This window comes from Rhincodon typus, chromosome 2 (genome assembly GCF_021869965.1).
Source record: "Rhincodon typus isolate 14 chromosome 2, sRhiTyp1.1, whole genome shotgun sequence".
Classification (NCBI taxonomy): domain Eukaryota; kingdom Metazoa; phylum Chordata; class Chondrichthyes; order Orectolobiformes; family Rhincodontidae; genus Rhincodon; species Rhincodon typus.
The window spans coordinates 137,776,363-137,798,484 of record NC_063333.1 but is presented as its reverse complement, the minus strand read 5'-3'; the positions used below and the strand labels follow the sequence as shown (position 1 = coordinate 137,798,484).

At 41.0% G+C, this 22,122-nt stretch overlaps 1 protein-coding gene across 1 annotated transcript in view; it reads left to right on the top strand.

The window, feature by feature from the left end:
• The window catches only part of LOC125485602 (dnaJ homolog subfamily C member 13-like), a 37,592-nt gene that overhangs the window by 1,853 nt on the left and 13,617 nt on the right, over positions 1–22,122 (top strand). The window contains exon 2 of the mRNA XM_048609131.1: positions 19,504–19,582. Within this exon, the coding sequence (XP_048465088.1) occupies positions 19,515–19,582 (68 nt within the window). The 5' untranslated portion in view covers positions 19,504–19,514. The remainder of the gene's footprint in view (positions 1–19,503; positions 19,583–22,122) is intronic.

The following is a 22,122-nucleotide window of genomic DNA, read 5'->3' as shown; positions in this document are numbered from 1 at the left end:
TCTAGCAAGAAAGCCTGAAGAGGTGGCAAAAATGAAATGGTGTAATTTTTCAGAGTCTGCAGGAACAGGCTTGGGGGTGGGGAGAGTCAGCATAACCAATTCTTTAAGGGTAACAAGACTAGTTGTGTGCCTTTTTTTAACAAAACAGATGTGATCCTTGATTTTATAAGTGTGCATACAATATGAAGCAAGGAAGTTATGGTAATCTGTAATATAATCACTGGTTAAGCCTCGGACTATTGTGTAGTGTTCTAGGCACCACAGTTCAGAAGGGAACCAAATGCTTGGCAAAAGTGCAGAAGTACTGGAGGAAAAACTTCAGACACGTGGAGAGCCCAGAGAAGCTTGGACATTCTCCTGAGTGGAGGGGGTTAACTGTAGCTATAATAGTGTTAACATTTTTGAAATTTCTTTTGAGTGCTAGAGAGTAACTTCCACTCACAGTTACCAGCGGACAGAGTTAAGTCATTGTCAAAAGATCCAGGGAGGCAAAGTAAGAACTTTCCTTCTGAAGTGAGTTGTAACAGTCTGGAATGCAATTCCTGAGAAGATGGAATCGATAGTAACCTTCAAAAGGGAATTGCTAGGGCAGTGGGAAAAGAACGAGGGAGTTGTGCTAATCAAATGGTCTTTCAAGGAGCAAAGATATGGTGAGCTGAAAGGGTTCCTTCTGAGCTTTAAGGAGTATGTTATTTCTTACTTTTGTTTTGTAATTGATTTTTGTTGTTGTTGAAGTTTTGAAGCAGGATGTCAGTACATTTTTTTTTTTTAAAAAACTTAGTCAAATCTACTTCAGAGCACCAGGTTCTTCGTGTCCATAGCTTGGTATAGGGAAACTAATGGACTACTAATTTTACATTTTGTTTCCTTCCAAGAATTTTGATAGTTGAAACACTTGTGACTTGCTCACGTGTAAATATGACGTGTTAAGCTCAATCTGACAGTGGATTGCAAAAATATACACAACCATAGGTAATTTTAATGTTAAGTAGGGTGTCACCTTTAGTGCTTAATTATTGTAGACAGTATCTAATGGGGTGAAAAGTAGAAATGTTTATTAAATTTAATCTTCAATTTTATTTAAAATAATTTTGCAAAAGTTATCAACCAGATATTAACAATCTATCTTGGGCTGAGAATTCTTCTTGTCATTTTGAATTTGAGAAATTGTAGTCATTCAAAATAGGTTCAGGAAGTGTTAAATCAGTTCCAATCTAAACTTATTGAAAAACTGCCATTTTGATTGTGCACTGTAACCGGAAATATGCCAATCCTAACCCAAAGTCCTGTGGTTCTGTAATTTTGCTCATTTGTTTATAAAATTTATAATTTGTTCAATCTAGTCAGAATCTGTAAGTGCAAAGCATTGATTGTAGTTGTTTATGTACTTCTATCAGGTCACACTTCAGCCTCCAACACTTCGGTGAAAACAATCCAAATTTGTCTCACCTCTACTTGTAGCTAATACATTGCAATCCAGGCAACATCTTCAAAGCCTCCACATCCTTCTGAAAGTGTAGTGACCAGAACTGCACACCATACTCCAAATGTGGCCTAACTAAAGTTTGAGATAACAAGGTGTAGAGGTGGATGAACACAGCAGGCCGAGCAGGAAGGCTGACGTTTTGGAAGGGTCCAGGCCCGAAACGTCAGCCTTCCTGCTCCTGTGATGCTGCTTGGCCTGCTGTGTTCATCCAGCTCTACTCCTTGTTATCTCAGATTCTCCAGCATCTGCAGTTCCTACTATCTCTAACTAAAGTTTTATACAGCTTTAACATGACTTGCCAACTTTTATAATATTGCCCCTACTGATGAAGGCAAGCATGTGTATGCCTTCTTTACCACATTATCCATTTGTGTTGCCACTTTCAGGGAATTGTGGACTTGCACCCCAACATCGCTCTGTATATCAATGCTTGTAAGAGTCCTGCCACTTATTGTATACTTTCCTCTTGCATTTGACCGCCTTCAAAATACATTCCGTGACACTTATCCTGATTAAACTCCATCTGCTGTTTCTTTTCTCAACTTTCAGACTAATCTATATCCTACTGAATTCTTTGGCAACTTTCTGCACTATCCACAAACCTGTTCTGAAGAATCATCTCCAATAATTTTCCTACTATTGATGTAAGGCTCACTGGCCTATAATTTCCTGGATTATTCCTGTTGCTCTTAAACAAAGGAACAATATTGGCTATGCTCCAGGCTTTTGGGACCTTGTCTGTGGCTAAAGGGGATACAAAAATCTCTCAAGGCTTTAGCTTTCTCCCTTGCCTCCCTCAATATTCTGGGATAGACCCCATCAGGTCTTGGGGACTTGTCTCCTTGATGTTTTTCAAGACACCCAACACCACCACATTCTTAATATTGATACGCCTTAGGATATCAACATAGCCCTCCCTAATGTTCTCTTGTCCTTCCTTTCCCTGGTGAGTACTGATGCAAAATACTCAGTAAGGACATCACTCACTTCCTATGGCTCCATGCATAGAATCGCTGTTATGTCCTTGAGTGGACCTACCCTTTCCCTAGCCACCCTCTTTGCTCCCAGTATACATTAAAAAAAAAAGCCGTGTGGAATTCTCCTTTATCCTAAATGTCCTTGGTTAAGTTCTTTCCTGCTTCCTTGATATTCCTCAAGAGCGTTGTCTGATTTCAGTTTCATTAAACTTGTGCTTCCTTTTTCTTTTTTATTGTCTAAGTTTTCAATATCTTGTCATCCAGGGTTTCTTGAATCTTGCCATCCTTATCTTTCATGCTGACGGGAATATGCTAACCCTGAACTCTGATCAGCTCGCCTTTAAAAGGCTCCCACATGTCAGATGCCACCCTCAAATTTCAACAGCTATCCCCAAACTCTAGTTTTTCCAGGTCTTGTCTCATACCGTTGTATTTGGCTTTCTCCCAGTTTAGCACTGTTTTATCCACTGACTAGTGTTATCCTTATCCATAACTATCTTAAACCTTGCATAACTATGATCACTATTACCAAAATTCTCCTCCATTGAAACTTCAGTCACCTGGCTAGGTTCATTTCTCAATACAAGTTTAGTACAGTCCCTTCCCTAGTTGGACTGTCTACTATGGACTATCTACTATCTATTATGTTCCCACTTTCTTTCACTCTATTTATCCCTGTTATTTCCTTTTTGTCCCATTCTACCAGGCTATGTGTCCAGCTTTTCTTTTGCTATTCTGTAAATGTAATACTGTACCTGCAAATAATAGGATATACAGCACAGAAATGGACCATTTGCCCCACTGAGTCTGTCTCCATGACAACTGTCTCTTCTGTCTCATAGTTATCTTAGTCAACCTGTTCGGACGTGTAACGGCATGCCAGGGCAGGTGGGACTTGAATCTGGATCTTCTGACCCAGAGGTGGGAGCACCACCATAGTGCCCTCTCTTTCTTGTATGCTTGTCTGATTTCCCCTTAAATATATCTATATTATTCTGTTCAACTAGTCCCTGTACTGGCACATTCTACGTTCTTACTTTTTGGATGAAGAAGTTTTTCAAAATTCCCTCTTGGATTTCTTCATGACTCTTATTGATTATAGGCCATTTGTGTTTGTCCTGAAAGCAAAAATTCTCCTGTTAATTCTTTCCTAATACGAATAGACATGCATTTTTACTATGACCTTAGTAAATCTTCTGTGTGTTCACCAATGCCTCCATATCCTTCGTATAATGTAGCCACCAGACCACACAAATACATTGTGCCAGTCTATTCAAGGTTCACAGCAATCTTGGCAAAACTACTTGCTTTTCATTTCTATTTTTATTCCTTTAGAAATAAAGCCTAATGCTGGGTTTGTTTTTCTTATAGCTGTACTAACCTGTGGTGTAATTTTGTATTTGTACTCTATTCCACCTAAACCTGCACCTTGTAGTAAGAAGGACTTTCCTTATTCTTTCAACTAAGTTTCACAATCTCATCTGTGTTGAACTTCATTTGCAGATTATTTACCATTCCAAGTTTGTTAATTTCCTGTAATTTGCTACAGTCCTGCTCGGAATTGGTGTCATCCACAAATTTAGCAATTATGTATTTGATTCACAGTGCAAATTGTTTAGGTAATTGTAGATAGTAGTGGTCCCAATACTGATTCTTGTGGAGCGTCCAATCTAATCCTCTGTCACTCTCAATAACTACTCTTTATTTTCACTATGCACTTTCTGTCTTGAAGTCTTGTGGGCAATTCGAAATGGGCAATAAATGCTGACCCAGCCAGTGTGTGTCTCATCCAATGAATGAATTTAAAAAAAGCAGAATGGATTGCCATTTGACCACTTGTCCACTGAATATACATTATCTGAAATTATTCACTTGTCTATTATGGGGCATTTTATTGAAGGCCTTTTTGAAAATCCAGAAAAATTACGTAATCTGGATTAATGTTGTATTCTGTTGCTATTCTCCCCACCAAACATTGAATAAGTTAGCTAAGCAAGACTTTCCCTTTTGTAATGTATGCTGATTATACTGTGTGCTTATTCTTTCCTGTTCTCAAATATCAGTGTCTGAAATTGTCTTTGAAGCGCATTCTAATTCACCATTTCATTCTCCAGGTCCACATCCAGTGCTGCTTCCTTCACTGTGCTGGAAAATTACCAATGCACATTTCAAAATGCTTTCCCTCCACCCCCTTTCTACTGTCAGCTGATGTTAAAGATGATCAAAGATTTTTTTTTTATTACCACCCTATATTGTTATCTTCTGAAATATATTTGCAGATTTGCTGTTACTTTTCCACGTTGGTCTGAGTTGTATCTTAATTTTTGTGAAAAGAAAAGACTAGGAACAGACTGCTAGTATCCTACACTGTAATGCCAAGACCTACCCATGAGACGTAGGATCTTGTTGCTTATATGGAAAGGACTGTTTTGGGGGACAGAAAACAGGCCAATTTAGGAAAAAATCCTGTGGAAAATTCCACTTTGACCCTGAAGGTAATTAAACAAGTTCTGGGAGACCCAGTTCTCCTAGGGACTCCATTAACTGCTTGAAGTGGATGCAACACCCACCGCGTGTGCTTGGATTTTGTTCTGCAAATCGATGAATCTGGTTGCTCCTGATGGCTAACTTAATTCCTTGTTTACTGAATCGTCCTATCCACACAGGCTTGATCTAATCCTTTAAGCATTTTAAAATTGAATATATTGTAAGCTAAACAGCTTCTGCTCTGTTTGTTGTAGTAAGTGACGGTCTTTGTATTGGGTATGGAGCTTCTCACACTTATCGGAAACTTCTGTAGAGCCCCTGACACCCATCATGAGAGAGCCAAAGCTGAGCGCACTCTTTTGTATTTAATCATCCTGGCAATAAAACCTAGTGCTTTTTTGCTTACAGGTGATGGACCTTCAGAGCTTCATGTACCAAAATCCAGGTTAATAACCAATTGTCAATCATGGGCCCCATTTCTCCAGCGATTCTAAACCTCCCTTTAGTGTAGTTTTCTCTCCAAGTTTATTATGTAAATATGTCTTGTTGAAACAGCAAATTTGTATAGAGTTCCTTAAGTCTTTATTCAAATCACTAATAAAGATACACAACAATTCAAACGCTGAATCCTGAATGATTCCATTGGTAACTGTTCCCAAGGAGAGTGGCCATCATTGGTAACTGTCTTCTGTCCACGAGGTCCGAAATCTCTCAACACCAGGTTATAGTTTGACAGGTTTATTTGGAAACGCAAGCTTTCGGAGCCTCACTCCTCCTTCAGGTGTTAGACTAACACTGAAGAAGGATTGGGGCTCTGAAACTGGTATTTTCAAATAAACCTGTTGGACTATAACTTGGGTCTTGTGATTTCTGACCTTGTCCAACCCAATCCAACACCAGCACCTCCACATCATTCTCTCCATGAGAACAGATCCAATTTGTTTTTTTTTTGTCTAGCCCAAAATTTCTATCACAATGACATAAAATGTTGGGGAGCACTCAACAGGTTTTTCAGCAGCTGTAGAATGAGGGATAAGTAATATTTTAATTCTGTTACCTAACCTCACAATCTGTCCCCTGATCCTACTGGAATCAAACTTATTAACCAGTCTATTATGGGATGTATTCAAAGGGCTATTGAAGGTCAAAATATGTAATTTTTACTACTGTACATTTGCCATCTGAGTAGCTCAAATAAATTTAATTATGTTGGTGAGGTTTTAACCAAAAGCAAAGTGTAAGTATTTCAGTTGCTTGAAACCTGGAACAAAACTGAAATCCCAGTACGCAATCAGCTTATCTTGTCCAGAAAACTTGATTCTGTATTTCGGGGCAAATCTCTTCATCAGACATTGATTTGTATTGTTTTCAGAAATTCTTGATATTTACACTTTTTTCTGTCTCTGAAGCATGACCTTTTTGAGAAGTAATATTAAGATTCTCAATTAATTCTTTCTTCTGTCAAAGTAGCCATGTGGTTTATCTCTAATATCCCTCCTAGTTTATACTGGGCAAACTAATGGGCCTGTAAGGTTTTGGTTTTGATCACTTTCCTTTTTTTTTAAACTATTGGGACCACTCTGGACTTGTTAGTCAATGGGATCTGATTTCTCAATGTGTAGTTAAGTGTAATGGGCAAGAGGGCATTCTTGAACCTTTTGAGCTGTTTACTTGCTTTTTCAATTTAGGCTGATTAATCTGTGGAGTTTATTAGTGTTTGAATTACTCAAATACATATACAATACTTTTTGCTAGCTTCTAACCAAAGTTTAAAGATCTCCAGTGCATCAGAGCACAGATCAAGTGACATTTATGCCTTTGTAACAAAATATTGAAGTACTTTATTACTGTTTTCATATCACAAAAATAACAAGTCTTTGATGTATTTGATCTATAATAGAGCTTCATTGCAGTACCATCAGAGATGAGATGGTTGTTCATCTTTATCCCTGAGATATCATTCAGTCACATTCATATTGCACTTGCCTTGTAACTCAGTGACCAGGACCACATTAACACCTTTCTAATCTGCTTTTCCAAGCGGAAGCAATGGTGAAACATGCATACTTTTTTTTGTAAAGTCTTCTGGGCACGTCTTTCAAGGCCTCTTAATTTAGGCATCGTTTATTGCATGCTTTTTCAACACACACACCCACGCTTCAGAGGGCCCTGTTCCTGTTTAAACGTTCTGGTGTTTCATAACCACCATATGAGTACAGCTCCTTCCCTGAATCTTTATAATGCAAGAGCTTGTTCTGATGTTGCAATTTGCTTTGCAGCTCGTAGGGGAAAGTGTACAATTGTTAAATGGTATCTTTTCTTAAAAAAAAAAAAAAAAAAAAATCCAGTATTTCTAAGAAAACTGTACTCTGCTTATCAGAGACTTTGGTGCAAAAGCAGATTGCCTTCTGTTGCAATAACTGACCTGGACTTTGCACTGGAAAGTCATACAGACTGGTATCAGTTAGTTTGTATGCCATTTACTCTATCAATCTGTTATAACACCACTGCACTTAAACTTTTCTACAAACCATTTGTGTAGCATGCTGACCTTGAAGCTTTTGCCTATGGAACACTTATTGTCATTTTAAAACTGTTCAGTGTATGTTAAAGTTGGGGCGTAATGTTGGTCACTGCTTAATAAGGCAGAATTGCATCAACATGTTAGGGAAAATTGGTCTTGTTCAGTCACCAAATTCTTTGCTTTTTGCTACTGGTGGAATCAAACATGTAATGTACTTTTCAGAGGTGTTTGTGGTTACCCAATTTAATGTCGCAGAGTACAATTTAAAACTTTTTCTCTTGTTCTTGTTGTGTTCAATTTGTCATTGTTTTAAGCAGCAGTTATTTCTGTAAACAACTGAATATACAATCCTTCCAAACTCTCTCAATTCATAAATTAATCTTTGTAGAAACAGCACATCACTTCCCAGTAGATAACAACATTTTAATATTCAAAATAATTACTGTTAGCACTACTTAAATTGTCATTGTAATTTTGTGTAGGCTTATTTGGAACTGTTGAAGGGGATAGTCTCTGAGGAAAGTGGAAGGGCCAGTCATTTGGACACTTGGAATGATTCTTATGTTAGGCAGCGTTTAACAAGATTTAATGGAATTATTGTTACAGGGGACTCTCCTGTCAGGGGTGTAGACAGGTAATTCTGTGTCACTGAGCGTAAATTTAGGATCGTTGTTGTTTTCCTGGTGCTAGAACTAAGGACGTTTCTAAACGTTTCAAACATTATTGTTATAGGTGAGATTGAGAAGCCAGAAATTATTGTGCATGTTGGTAGGAATGACATTTTTCAGGGAAAAGATTTAAAGCAGTATAGTGAATTTAAGAGGTTAGGTAGAAGTTAAAGCTAAAACCTTAAGTAATTTCTGGTTTACTCTCAATGCCAAACTCAAGTGAGGGAAGGAACAAAAAGTTAAAGAAGATAAATAAACGGCTGAAGAGCTGGTGTATTCAGGGATTCAGGTTTTGGACAATTGGGATAGAAAAGACCTGTTCAAAAAAGATGGGCCTAACCTAAATTGGAAAGGGTCCAATATCGTAGCAGGGAGATTTACTCATCCTATTAAGGGAGACTTTATACTGATAGAATTCCTCCCCTCACCTTCTCTAAGGAACAGAGTAAATGGAAGGATTGATGGGGAAGGTTCTGATTGTGGGGAGAGTGTGTCAATTAGAAAAAGATGAGCGAGTCATTATGTAGTAACTCTGAAAGACTAATGTGTATTTATTTCAATGCGAGGGGTCTTACAAGTAAGGCTGATGAACTCGGCATGTTTAAGAAAATGGGATTGGGACGTCATAGCCATTACAGAAACTTGACTGAGATGGACAAGACTGGCAGCTCAATGTTCCCAGTTTTAGATCCTATAGGAAGGATAGAAAAGGAGGCAAGAATACTCACCAATACTCACTTGTCTCCATTCACATGGGTAAAGAGAACCACCAGTTCAATTGGGACAACACCAGGATCCTAGGACAGGCCGAATAGACAAGCATGGGAATTTCTAGAGGCCTGGTTCTCCTCCAGGAAGGCCATCAATAAACCTATATATACACCACTGCGAAGAAAAACTGGAAATGACGTAATCCACTCCAATGGACCCCAGAGTTTAAATAACAGGCAGGAAAACACCAGTGTTTCATCAGAGGCTGCAGTAATGATGTTACCCAGCAGGGTGATGAAACGTCTGCGAACTGACGAACCAGCTCGGCGAGCCAACCAACCACAGCATCCACAACCCAAGCTACAAATCTACTCCAGAACCTGGGAGGCAGGAAAAGAAAGGGAGTGGTGTTTCTGATTAAAGAATATGTTACTGCTGTAACTGGGGAAGATATTTCTGAAAAAATCATCCAGTGAAAATGAGTAGAAATTGCAAATAACAAAGGAATGATCACTTTGATGGGATTGTTCTATAGGCCCCACATGAGTAAGAGAGAAATTTTGAGAAACAAATATGTAGGGAGATTTCAGATATATGTAAGCATAATGAGCTTGTAATAATGGGGGTTTTTAAATTTCCAAACATTGGGACTATCATAATGTTAAAAGTTTGGATGGTGAAGAATTTGTCAAATGTGCTCAAGAAAATTTTCTTTCTCGATATGTCGATGCTCCTCCTCAGAGCAAAACTAGACCTTCTTTTGGGCAATAAGGCAGGATAGGTGATTGAAGTAAAATTAGTCATAATTCTATTAGTTTCAAAATGGTTATGGAAAAGTATGAGCCTTCCATAAAAGTTAGTTTTTAATTGGAGTAAGGAAAATTTTAATGGTATGAGACATCAACTTTCAAAAATTAATTGGAGTGGATTGTTCACAGGTAAAAGGATGTCTGACAAGTGAGAGGTGTTCAAGGGTGTGATGATGAATTCCGAGGCGTTTTGTTAGTGAATGGTAAGGCTGGTAAGATTAAGGAACAATGGATGAATAAAGATGTTGAGCTTCCAGTTGAGTAAAAGAATTTTTTTTTAGACATAGGCAACTTGGTTCAATTGAATCTCTTTAATATAAAGGGTGTAGGGGCATTCTTGAGAGATCAGGAAGGCAAAGAGGCGATATGAAATAGCATTGGTAGATAAGGTTAAGGATAATCCAAAGAGATTCTATGAATACATTAGAACACGAGGGCAACTAGAGAGAGGGTTGGGCCCCTTCAAGATCAAGAAGGTCATCTTTGTGTTGAACACCAGGAGATGAGAGAGATACTAGATGAATATTTTGCACGCGTTTTTACTGTGGAGAAAGAAATGGAGACTAATGAATGCAGAGAAATAAACATTGATGTTTTAAAAACAGTCCTCATTACAGAAGAGGACGTTTGGCTGGTCTTAGAGAATATAAAGGGTGGATAAATCTCTGGGACCTGATCTAGCATATCCCAGAATATTGTGGGAAGTAAGGGAGGAAATTGCAGGGCCCCTTGCAGTGGCTAATGTTGTACCTTTGTTTAAGAAAGGTTGTAAGGAGAAACCGGGGAACTATAGACCTGTGAGTCGGACTTCGGTTGTGGGTAAGTTGTTGGAGTGATTATGAAAGATAGGATTTATGGACATTGGGAGAGGCAAAAAAGTGATTGGGGATAGTCAGCATAGTTTTGAGCGAGGAAAATAGTGTCTCAAACTTGATTGAGTTTTTTTTTTTGAAGTTACCAAAAAGTGGTTGATGGCAGAGCAGTAGGTATCCTTTGACAAATTTCTGCATCCTAGGTCACACAGGATTCATGGTGAGCTTGCCAATTGGATACATAATTGACTTAATGGGCAGGAGATAGTAATGGTGGAGGGTTGCTTTTCGGAATGGAGGCCTGTGAACGGCGGTGTTCCACAGGGATCGGTTCTGGGTCCTCTTCTGTGACTTGTATGAATGATTTGGATGAGAATGTAGAAGGCGTGGTTAGTAAGTTTGCGGATGACACCAAAATTGGTGGCATTGTGGACAAGGAAGAAGGTTTTCTAAGAGTACAACGGGGTTTTGATCAAATGGGTCAATGGGCTGAAAAATGACAGGTGGAGTTCAAACTGGATAAATGCGAGGTATTGGAATTTGGTACAAGGGTAAGGCTTATACAATTAATGGTGTGACCTTGGGCAGTGTTGTAGAACAGAGGGACCTAGGGGTGCAGGCTCATAATTCTTTAAAGTTTGCATCACATATAGACACGATAGTTTAAAAAGGCGTTTGGCACGCTTACTATCATTGCTCAGTCCTTTTGAGTATAGGAGTTGGGATGTTTTATTGAGGTAGTACAGGACATTGGTGAGGCCTCTTCTGGAATACTATGTCCAGTTCTTGTCACCCAGTTATAAGAATGATGTTATCAAGCTGGGGAAGGTTCAGAAGATATTCAGCAGGATGTTGCTGGGTACGGAAGGTTTGAGTTATAAGGAAAGGCTGAATGGGCTGGGACTTTTTTCACTGGAGCGTATGAGGTTGAGGCGACCTGATAGGAGTTTACAAAATAATGAGGTATGGATGGTTGATGGTAGTTGGCTTTTCCCTAAGATGGGTAATTTCAAGACTAGGGGACACATTTTTAAGGTGAGAGGAGAGAGCTTTCAAAAAAGACGAGGCAAATTTTTTTCTTCTTTTTTTTTACACAAGTTTGTTCCTGTGTGGAATGAACTTCCTGATGAAGTGGTTGCAGGTACAATTACAATGTTTAGAAGACATTGGATGGATATATGAAGAGGAAAGGTTTGGAGGGGTATGAGCCAGGAGTAGGCAGGTGGGAGTAGTTTAGTTTGGGGTTATGTTTGACATGGACTCTTTGGACCAAAGCGTCTGTTTCTTGCTGTGTGACTCTGACTCTAGAAGCATAGAAAATAGGAGCAGGCCATCCAGCCCCTCGAGCCTGATCTGCCATTCATTGCAATGATGACCGATGATCTCACTTTGTCTATCTGAGAGGGCAGATGGATCCTCGGTTTAACATCGCATCTGAAAGACATCGATTATGCGTTGTTCCCTCGGCTTGAGTCTTACCTCCAGTCCTTAAGGGGAACTTGACCTCTCGACTTTCTGACAAAGGCAAGAACACTACCAGCTGAATCACACATGGCATGAATGGAAAGCTTGAGGAATAATTCCTGATATTTAGAATTTTTGGGATGGAACAGATTTCAGAAAGATGAGACTCCGTCTCTGTAGATAAGGTGTGATCTAAAAGAGGTTACAAAGGTGCAGAATAAGTTGAATTAACTAGATTGCTTCAAGTTCAAAACCCTGTTGTTTAGAGGTGAGAAACACTGAGAAAAGTGGACACCGGGGCCAATGTGAGAAAACTAGGAATGTTAAATATTGTGAGGAAAATAGATTGAGAATCTGGAATATTAAACAGTTAATTCTACAAAGCAATTAAAGTAAATCTTACTTGATTAGTGCCAAATCTACAAAGGCTAAAACTCTCCACTGCCAATGTTCAGTGGCGGCAGTATGTACCATTATCAAGACGCATTGTAAAGATTCAACAAGGCTCCTTAGACAGCATCTTCCAAACCTGTGATCAATAACATCTGGAAGGCCAAGGGCAGCTGACACATGGAGATGCCACCACCTTCGAGTTCTCCTCCAAGTCAGTTTCAAAACTGACTTGGAAACATATATTGTCATTCCTTCCAGCAACACACTCATCCCATCAGTGAGGTAAACAAGTGAGAGATGATATTCGGGAGAAGTACAGTAATCTCCCTGGTATCTAGCACACCGGTGGAACGGTGCTGCTGATTTCATGAATCTACCGATTGCATGAGAAGTAATTGTGGGTAGGAGCAGCAACAAAGATAATGGGAGAAGAAATAGCAGAGACCTTTAAAAGTTATGTTAATGCTAATTTCAAAAAGTGAGAAAGAATTGAAGCTGTCTAGTTTGGCAGATGTTTGAAATTAAAATAAAATTAAAATCATTGAAAATTAGCAACCAACATTTCTTCAAAGGAAGATTGTTTAAATTTTGAGACTACACGTGGTAAGTGGGGGCAGTAAATTGGATGTTGTATATTTTGACCAATAGAAAATGGAAATACCACATGGACACTTCTTGTTCACTTGTGAAACATGGGTTTCGCTGGATAGCCAGCATTTATTGCCTGTCCCCAGTTGCCCTTGAGAAGGTGGTGGTGAGCTGCCAGTTTGAACCACTGCAGCCCAAGTGCTGTGGGTAAACCACAAATCCTGTTTCCCGGGAGGGAATTCTTGGATTTTGACCCAGCAACAGTGAAGGAACAGTGAGATATTTCCAAATCATGGTGGTGAGTGGCTTGGCATGGAACTTTCAGGCTGTGTTCCCATTTACCTGCTTCCCTTGCCCTTCTAGGTGGAAGTGCTCATGCGTTTGGAAGCTGCTTTCTCAGGGTCTTTTGGTAAATTTCTGCAGTGCATTTTGAATGTGGTGCACACTGCTGCTACTGAGCATCTGTGGTGGAGGGAGTGGATGTTTGTGGATATGGTACAAATAAAACGGGCTGCTTTATCCAGGATGGTGTCATGCATCTTACGTTGTTGGAGCTGCAGTCATCGATTTCTACATAGCGCACAGGCTTTGGGGAATCAGGTGGTGAGTTACTTGCTGCAGTATTCCTTGCCTCTGACCTGCTTTTGTAGCTGTTGTTTATGTGGCTAGTCTAGTTCAGTTTGTGGTCAATAGCTGCCTCCCAGAATGTTAACAGCGGTGGATTCAGTGATTGAAGTTTCAGTGGGAGAGCATTTTTTGGAAACTATGATCATGATACTCTGAGTTTTAAGATAGTTATGGATAAGGATAAGACTGGTCCTTGGGTGAAAGTGCTAAATTGGTGGAAAGCGAATTGCAACAGTATTAGGCAGGAACTGAAGAATTTAGATGGAGAGTGGCTGTTTGAAGGTAAACCACATCTGACGTGGCAGAGTTCTGGACCAGCAAGTTCCTGTCAACATGAAAGATAAGGATGGCAAGATTTGGAACCCCTGGATGACAAGATATTGAAAATGTTGTCCAAAAAGGAAGCGCATGCAAGATTTTGGAAACTGAAATCAGTCAAGCCCTTGATTATAAAAGAGGCAGGAAGGAACTTAATCAAGGAAGTAGAGGGCTAAAAGAGGCCATGAAATATCCTTAGCGAGTAGGATTAAGGAGAATCCCGAGGCATTTTAGATGTATATTTGAAGCAAAAAAGTAGTTTCACTCCAGGACAAAGAGGGAATTTATACATGCAGCTAGATGAAGTGGGTTAGGTCCTTAATGATTTTGCGTTGCTATTCACCAAGGGGAAGGCCATGGATGATCGGATTAGGGAGGGGTATGTTGATATTCTGGGGTGTGCCAATATTGAGAAAGAAGTGGTGTTAGGTGTCTTAAAAACCATCATGGTAGGCAAGTTCCTAGGGCCTAATGGGATCTATCCTAGGATATCTGAGGGAGACAAGGGAGATGATTGCTGGGCCCTTGACAAAGATCTTTGTATCCTCTCTAGCCACAGGTGAGGTCCCAGAAGGCACTATTGTTCCTTTGTTTAGGAAGGGCAACAGGGATCATCCAGGAAATTATAGGATGGTGAGCCTTGCATCAGTTGTAGGGAAATTATTGGAGAAGATTCTTAAGGACAGGACTTGTGGAGAAGAATGGACTTATTAGATACGGCCAGCATGGTTTTGTGCAGTGGAGGTCTTGTCTCAAATGTGTTTTTTTTTGAGGAAATGATTGAGGGTAGGGTGTGTTTTGTCTGTGGACTTACTAAAGCTGATCCAGAAGATTAAGTCGCGTGGGATCCATGGTCAGTTGGAAAATTTGGATACAAATTGGCTTGGTCTTAGAGCACAGGGCATTGTGGAGGGCTGTTTTTTTCTAATTGGATGTCTGTGACCAGATTCCACAAGGATCAGTGCTGGGATCTCTGTTGTTTTGTAATATGTATATAAATGATTGGATTAAAATGGTGGTTTGATTAGTAAATTTGCAGATGATGCAAAATTGTTAGAATTGTAGATTGAGAGGGTTGCCAAAGGATACAGCAGATACAGATCAATTGTGAAATTGGGCAGAGAAATAGCAGATCAAGTTTACTCCGGACAAGTGTGAGGGGATGTGTTTTGGGAGGTCAAGTGGAAGAGGAAAGTATATAGTGAATGGCAGGACCCTTAGCATTGATGTACACAGGGATGTTTGGGTGCTGGTCTATAGCTCCATGCAAGTAGCAACACAGATAAAGTGGTAAAGAGGGTGTACAGCATACTTACCTTCATCAATTAGGGCAATAAGTATTAAGGTTGGCAACTCATGTTGAAGCTGTATAAAACTTTAGGCTGCATTTGGTGTATTGTGTACAGTTCTGGTCACCACACTATCAGAAGCATGTGGAGGTTTTGGAGAGGGTGCAAAGGAGGTTTACTAGGATGGTTTCAGAGATAGTAGGAACTGCAGATGCTGGAGATTTGAGATAACAAGGTGTAGAGCTGGATGAACACAGCAGGCCAAGCAGCATCAGAGGAGCAGGAAAGCTAGACCCTTCTTCAGAAATGGGAGAGGGGAAGGGGATTCTGAAAGAAATAGGGAGAGAGGGGGAGGTGGCCAGAAGATGGATAAAGGAGAAGATAGGTAGAGAGGAGACAGACAGGTCAAAGAGGCGGGGTTGGAGCCAGTAAAGGTGAGTGTAGGTGGGGAGTTAGGGACGGGATAGGGCAGTCCAGGAAGGACGGACAGATCAAGTGGGTGGGATGAGGCTATAGGTAGGAGATGGGGGTGGTGTTTGAGGTGGGAGGAAGGACAGGTTAGGGAGGCGGGGACAAGCTGGGCTGGTTTTGGGATGTGGTTGGGGGAGGGGAGATTTTGAAGCTTGTGAAATCCACATTGATACCATTGGGCTGCAGGGTTCCCAAGCAGAATATAAGATGCTGTTCCTGCAACCTTTGGGTGGCATCGTTGTGGCACTGCAGGAGGCCCAGGCTGGACATGTCATCTAAGGAGTGGGAGGGGGAGTTGAAATCGTTCGCGACTGGAAGGTGCAGTTGTTTGTTGCGAACAGAACGCAGGTGTTCCGCAAAGTTGCCCCCAAGCCTCTGCTTGGTTTCCCCAATGTCGAGGAGGCCACATCTGGAACAGCGGATACAGTATACCACATTAACAGATGAGCAGGTGAACGTCTGTTTGATGTGGAAGGTCTTGGGGCCGGAGATGGGGCTGAGGGGGGGAGGTGTAGGGGCAGGTGTAGCACTTCCTGTGGTTGCAGGGAAAAGTGCCGGGTGTGGTGGGGCTGAAGGGGAGTGTGGAGCGGACAAGGGAGTCACGGAGAGAGTCGTCCCTCTGGAAAAGCTAAGGGTGGGGAGGGAAAAATGTCTTTGGTGGGGTTGGATTGCAGATGGCAGAAGTGTCGGAGGATGATGCGTTGGATCCAGAGGTTGGTGGGGTGGTACGTGAGGACGAGGGGGATTCTGTTTTGGTTGTTGTTGCGGGGAGGGGGTGTGAGGGATGTGTTGCGGGAGACACGGTCGAGGGCGTTCTCGACCACTGAGGTGGGGGGGAGGTTGCAGTCCTTGGAAAAAGGAGGGCATCTGAAATGTTCGGGAATGGAATGCCTCATCATGCGAGCGGAGGCGAAGGAGTTGGGAATAGGAGATGGTACTTTTGCAGGAAGGTGGGTGAGAGGCAGTGTATTTTAGATAGCTGTGGGAGTCGGTAGGCTCGAAATGAATATCGGTTTCCAGGTGGTTGCCAGAGATGGAAACAGAGGTCCAGGAAGAAGAGAGGTATCAGAGATGGTCCAGGTGAACTTAAGGTTGGCGTGGAAGATGTTGATGAAGTGGATGAACTGTTCGAGCTCCTCGTGGGAGCACGAGGTGGCGCCGATACAGTCATCGATGTAACGGAGGAAGAGGTGGGGTTTAGGGCCAGTGTAGCTGCGGAAGAGGGATTGTTCCACGTAACCTACAAAGAGGCAGGCATAGCTTGGGCCCATGCGGGTACCCATGGCCACTCATTTTGTCTTGAGGAATTGAAAGAAGTTGTTGAGGGTGAGGACGAGTTCGGCTAAGCGGATGAGGGTGTCAGTGGAGGGGGACTGGTCGGGCCTGCGGGACAGGAAGAAGCGGGGGGCCTGTATAGGTACTGGACGTCCATGGTAAAGATGAGGTGTTGCGGACCGGGGAACCGGAAGTTTTGGAGGAGGTGGAGGGCGTGGGTGGTGTCACGGACGTAGGTGGGGAGTTCCTGGACTAAGGGGGAGAAAATGGAGTCGAGATAGGTGGAGATAAGTTCGGTGGGGCAGGAGCAGGCGGAGACAATGGGTCGACCAGGGCAGTCAGGTCTGTAGATTTTGGGAAGGAGATAGAAACAGGCGGTGCGGGGTTGGGGAGGATGGTGCCTGGATTGCAGTTTATTAGCTATCGGGAGAGGTTGACCAAACTTTGTTTTCGCTAGAGCTTCAGACGCTAAGTTACGACCCTGATAGAAGTATATAAAATTGAGAGGCATGGGTAGGGCGGTTATTCAGATTCTTTCTCCCAGAGTGGAAATGTTAAATAGCCAGGGGCATAGGTTTAAGGTGAGAGGATGAAAATTTAAAGGAGATGTGCGAGACAAGTGATTTTCTTTTTATGTAGAGAGGAGGTGGTCGAAGCAGATAAGATAGCAATGTTTAAGAAGCATTTAGACAGACATGTAAACAGGCAGAGAATAGAGGAATACAGACCATGTACAGGCAGATTGGATTACTTTAGAATGGCATCATGATCGGCACAGACATGGTGTGCCAAAGGGCCTGTTTCTGTGCTGTACGGTTTTCTGAGTTGCATTATTAGCTAAATTGCACTGAACAACTGGAAGATATGTTTAAACTCCAGAATTGGCTGACTTGTGCATCCTGTTCTGTTGTGGAATGCTGACAACAAATACCACAATGAAACCATGAAGCTTGACCTAGTGGTATTTGCTTGTGCAGTCATAAATTATGTTTCCAGGACCTCGCTTGGGTATTTGTTTTAACTGGACCTAAATTTAATGACCATCCCTCTCATATTTCTCCAAACCAGGGCCCATAAATGCTAAAGTGCTAAAACGAAAAGAGATCTTGGGGGTGAAAGTGGGTGATTTGTTCAAGTGTTCAGGACTTTTTATATTTAATTCTTGTCTAAAATTGTGAACCCAATAGCTAAAAGCTTCAGCATTAATAATTTTTTTGAATTCAGGATAGGAGTTCCTCCAGACCATTTCAGTACTTGAAAGGCATCATTATTTACAAGTTTGTTTGGGGGTGTGTGTGGGGGCATGGGATAACAGTGCAGTTACTTTCTAACTGACTTCTGTCGAGCATTCTGGACCAAATTCCCTGCATCACCCCGTAATCTGAGGGAAAATTCTTTGAATGCAGATTAGGGCTCCCTCCCTTTGGAATGGTGCTCGTTGATGCATTGTAAATTTTGATTGGATAGTCTTTATCATCAATCACCAGCGATTGTACGAAGGCTTCCTGTTTGTAAACTGTGCTTCCTTGTCCCTGCTGACTAACAAATGATTGAAAGAAGCGTGCACAAAGAATAAGCGTCATCATAGCAGTGTGGGGGTTTGTATGAAAATAGTGTCTTTGATAAAGTGTTAACTCCCGACACTTAAGCTAACTAAAGGCTTGGCATTTCTTATTTTATGTAGCTGTCAGAGAGGACTGAAATGCTGCTTTTTTAAATATTGGGATTTGAGATACACTGGAAGAATAGCCAAAATAATTTCAAAAAATCTCTGAAGAGCAATTGTGAATAATACTTTACAGGAGTAAAAACGTCAGTCATTGGGTGGAAAGGACATGTTTGAAGGAGCTATGTAGTAGTACTAATGAGCATAATGGGTTGAATGGTGTCCTATGCTATATGATTATCTGTGTGGATATGCTGATGTTGTGCAGTGGACAAGGTCAAAAGTCACACAACACGGGGTTTTAGTCCAACAGGTTTGTTCAAAACCACAAGCTTTCAATGCACCGCTCCTTCGTTGGGTGATGAAGGAGCAGTGCCCGAAAGTTTGTGATTTCAAGTAAACCTGGTGTTGTGTGACTTCTGACCATATGATTATTTCTGGGTCACATTCCCTTTATTTGCAGTAAATAAGAAGTCACCCAGAAGCCAGTTCACAAAAACACAATTACAATTGGCCTTTTTCTCAAACTCTGTGGACTCTCCCTCTTCTCAACCAGAATTGCCTCCTGCCTCTGGAAGTGTTGAATAAACCACTGTCATACCAAAGTGATTCCATTGGAATATATAAAAGAATTGGGACCTCTTATCAGTTTTATTTAAGTCAATTTCATGTTAGCTTCATAAAACCTTTTCACCAACAGAAAAACTTCTCATTAGCATGTGTCCCGCAGTAAAATCCAGTGGCATTCAGAAGGACAGGTTACCTTGTGTACAGCTTCCCTTGGAGCTGTACACAGTGTGTTTACACTGGTTATTTTTGTCCTTTTTTAAAATAGTGTCATTCATTCCACCATGAGCTCATGTAGTACACTTCTAATTGATATCAGTGAACAATTTGTGATATGATCAGTATTTTTCACACAACATTTTATGTTTCAGGCCACGTCAAAATGAACATCATCAAGGAAAACAAGGATTTGGCCTGTTTCTACACCACAAAACATTCATGGAGGGGAAAGTAAGTGTGCACTATTGGCTATTTCTGAAATTTTTTGTATAAAAAATTCATACAGTTTAAAAATACAGTCACTGTCTGGAGTTACTTTAAATCACTTTGGCTGGTTTCAGTTGGAGTTGAATATTTCATGCTGCTTATGGAGAAAAGTTCAATTTATACAATGCCTTATCACTTCCTCAATTGTTCGAGAGGCCTAATTAAAAATCAGTCACTCTGGACATGCAATTACTGTTACCAAGGTGTTTTATTTTTGGGCTATAAACTGCTTCAGAGCTCAAATGTAACAGGAAAGCTTTTTTTTTCTGCAACTTGTAGTTGGGCAGCATGGTGGCACAGTGGTTAGCACTGCTGTCTCAGCGCCAGGGACCCGGACTCGATTCCACCCTCGGACAACTGTGCAAGCTCCACACAGACATTCTCCCTGTGTCTATGTGGGTTGCCTCCAGGTGCTCGGATATCTTCCCACAGTCAAAAGTTGCAGGTTAGGTGGATTGGCCATGGTAAATTGCCCCGTAGTGTCCAGGAAGGTGCAGGCTAGGTAGGTTAGCTAGGAGAAATGCAGGGTTACAGGGGTAGGGGGTAGGGGGTAGGGGGTAGGGGGAGTGTTCTGGGTGGGATGCTGTTCAGAAAGTTGGTGAGGAATTGATGGGCTGAATGACCTGTTTCCACACTAGGGATTCTATGATCAAATGGAATTATTTGGTGTATGTGTCAGCTCTGTTGCAGTTTGGAATGATGGCGATGGATAATTTGAGAGTGGCACCAGGAGACTGAGTTAAGGGAAAACTGTCTTGCAACAGCCTTCAGGCAGGACTGTAACAAACTACACCAGGACCCAAGAGTACAGTGCATATTGACTTCCAGAACCCTGCTAACAAGATGCGTTTTTCTGAGTGAAAAAACAACAATAACCCAGAGATTCTAGAGAATTCTAAGTCCACTTGATCAGCTACTGAATCAAAGTTCAGAATCAAACCATCATTCTGTAGACAACATTGTGTCAGCATTGCTGAAATCGAAAGATTGTGGAAAAATAACTCTTCACCTGTATTCTTCAGAACTAAAAGTGGTTATGTATCTTGGACTCTAGTTTTATTTTACTTTTTGCATTTCCATAGTAATTGAACTATTCTTACCAGCAGGTAGAGCTTAGATGGTGAAATTGGCAGATATGTGGCAGGTACAGTTTTAATGTGTGCAAGTTTGAGGTGATGCACTTTGAGAAGAACAGCGTGGAAAGGCAGCATAATCTAAGTACTACTAACAAGAAGATATTAGCAGAGAGATATGGTTTATCTTAAGAAATCTTTGAATTTAGTAGGGTGAGCTAATAAGGTGGTTCAGAAAGAGAATGGAAATAGCTTTGTAAACAGGATCGTTGAGTATACAAATCAAGGCATGAGGATCCTTTTACCAATCACCAGTTAAGCTTCAGTTTCAGTAGTTGATAGCACACTTGAGGAAGAATAGAAATTTTTCATTTGAAAAGGTGCAGAGGTGTTTTACCAGGATGGCACTGGTAAGTGACTTGAATTATATGGGGAGAATATGGAAAGCAATTGCAATTTCTCCAGAGCATGGAAGGTGGGAGGAGGGAGAGAGTCTAGAGAAATGTTCAAAGTTTAGGGGCTTTGATAGAACTAGCATGGTCAAACTAAATCCCCTTGTACACTGGTCAAAACTTGCGATCATGGATTTTTAAACTGGCAAAATTTAAGCAAACATCTTTTCTTCAAGTCTGACATATACTACTTGAAAGAGTGGTGAAAACACACCTACAGACAATTTTATAATGAAATTGGGTTGCTGTTGAAGAAGGCTAATTTACAGGGTTAGTGGGGGTAAAGCTGGGGTCTGTGACTAATTTGGGCAGCTCCTTCAAAGAACCAGAACTGGGTTAAATCAAATGAGCCATCATCCTTACTGTGAGATTTTGAAGTGCCCAAATGTTGCTTGGAACCACTTCTCTGGTGTTTTTCACAAAACTGCAAACAGTTTTGTAATTACAGGAAGTATGTATGAGCCTTGTTCAAAATGCAGTGTTAATTGTTGATGTTGTTGGAGACGATGCAGATGTAGACTTGTTGATGGATTTGTTAGAGTGCAGAAAATTTGCATTGTGTTCAGAATTGCAGAAGCACCAAGTTGACCAGAATTTGAGATTTACCTCTCTGTCCACTGTGCCCCCTCTACTAAAAGGAAGGAACTAGTGGCATGGCTATGCATGGCACACTAAAGTTTTTGTGAGTAGTGCATTAATGCTCAAGATTTTGGCTTTCAAGTCGAAAGTACCTAGTTTTATGTGAAACAGGGTTTCAAGTGACTCGGGAGATTACAAATGTCAGCATAGATGACAAACAATGGGACTTTGCTGGTACAAAGATATATTTGCAGACTTTTATGGTCTACAACTCTGAACTGAAGTAATAAACCTGTCCTAGAATTTCGCAGGTGGCATTTTAGGCAAAAAAAAAATTTGTAAGCTACCAGACTGAATCTGAATCTTATATGGGGATAACTTAAATATTTAAAACTTCTAG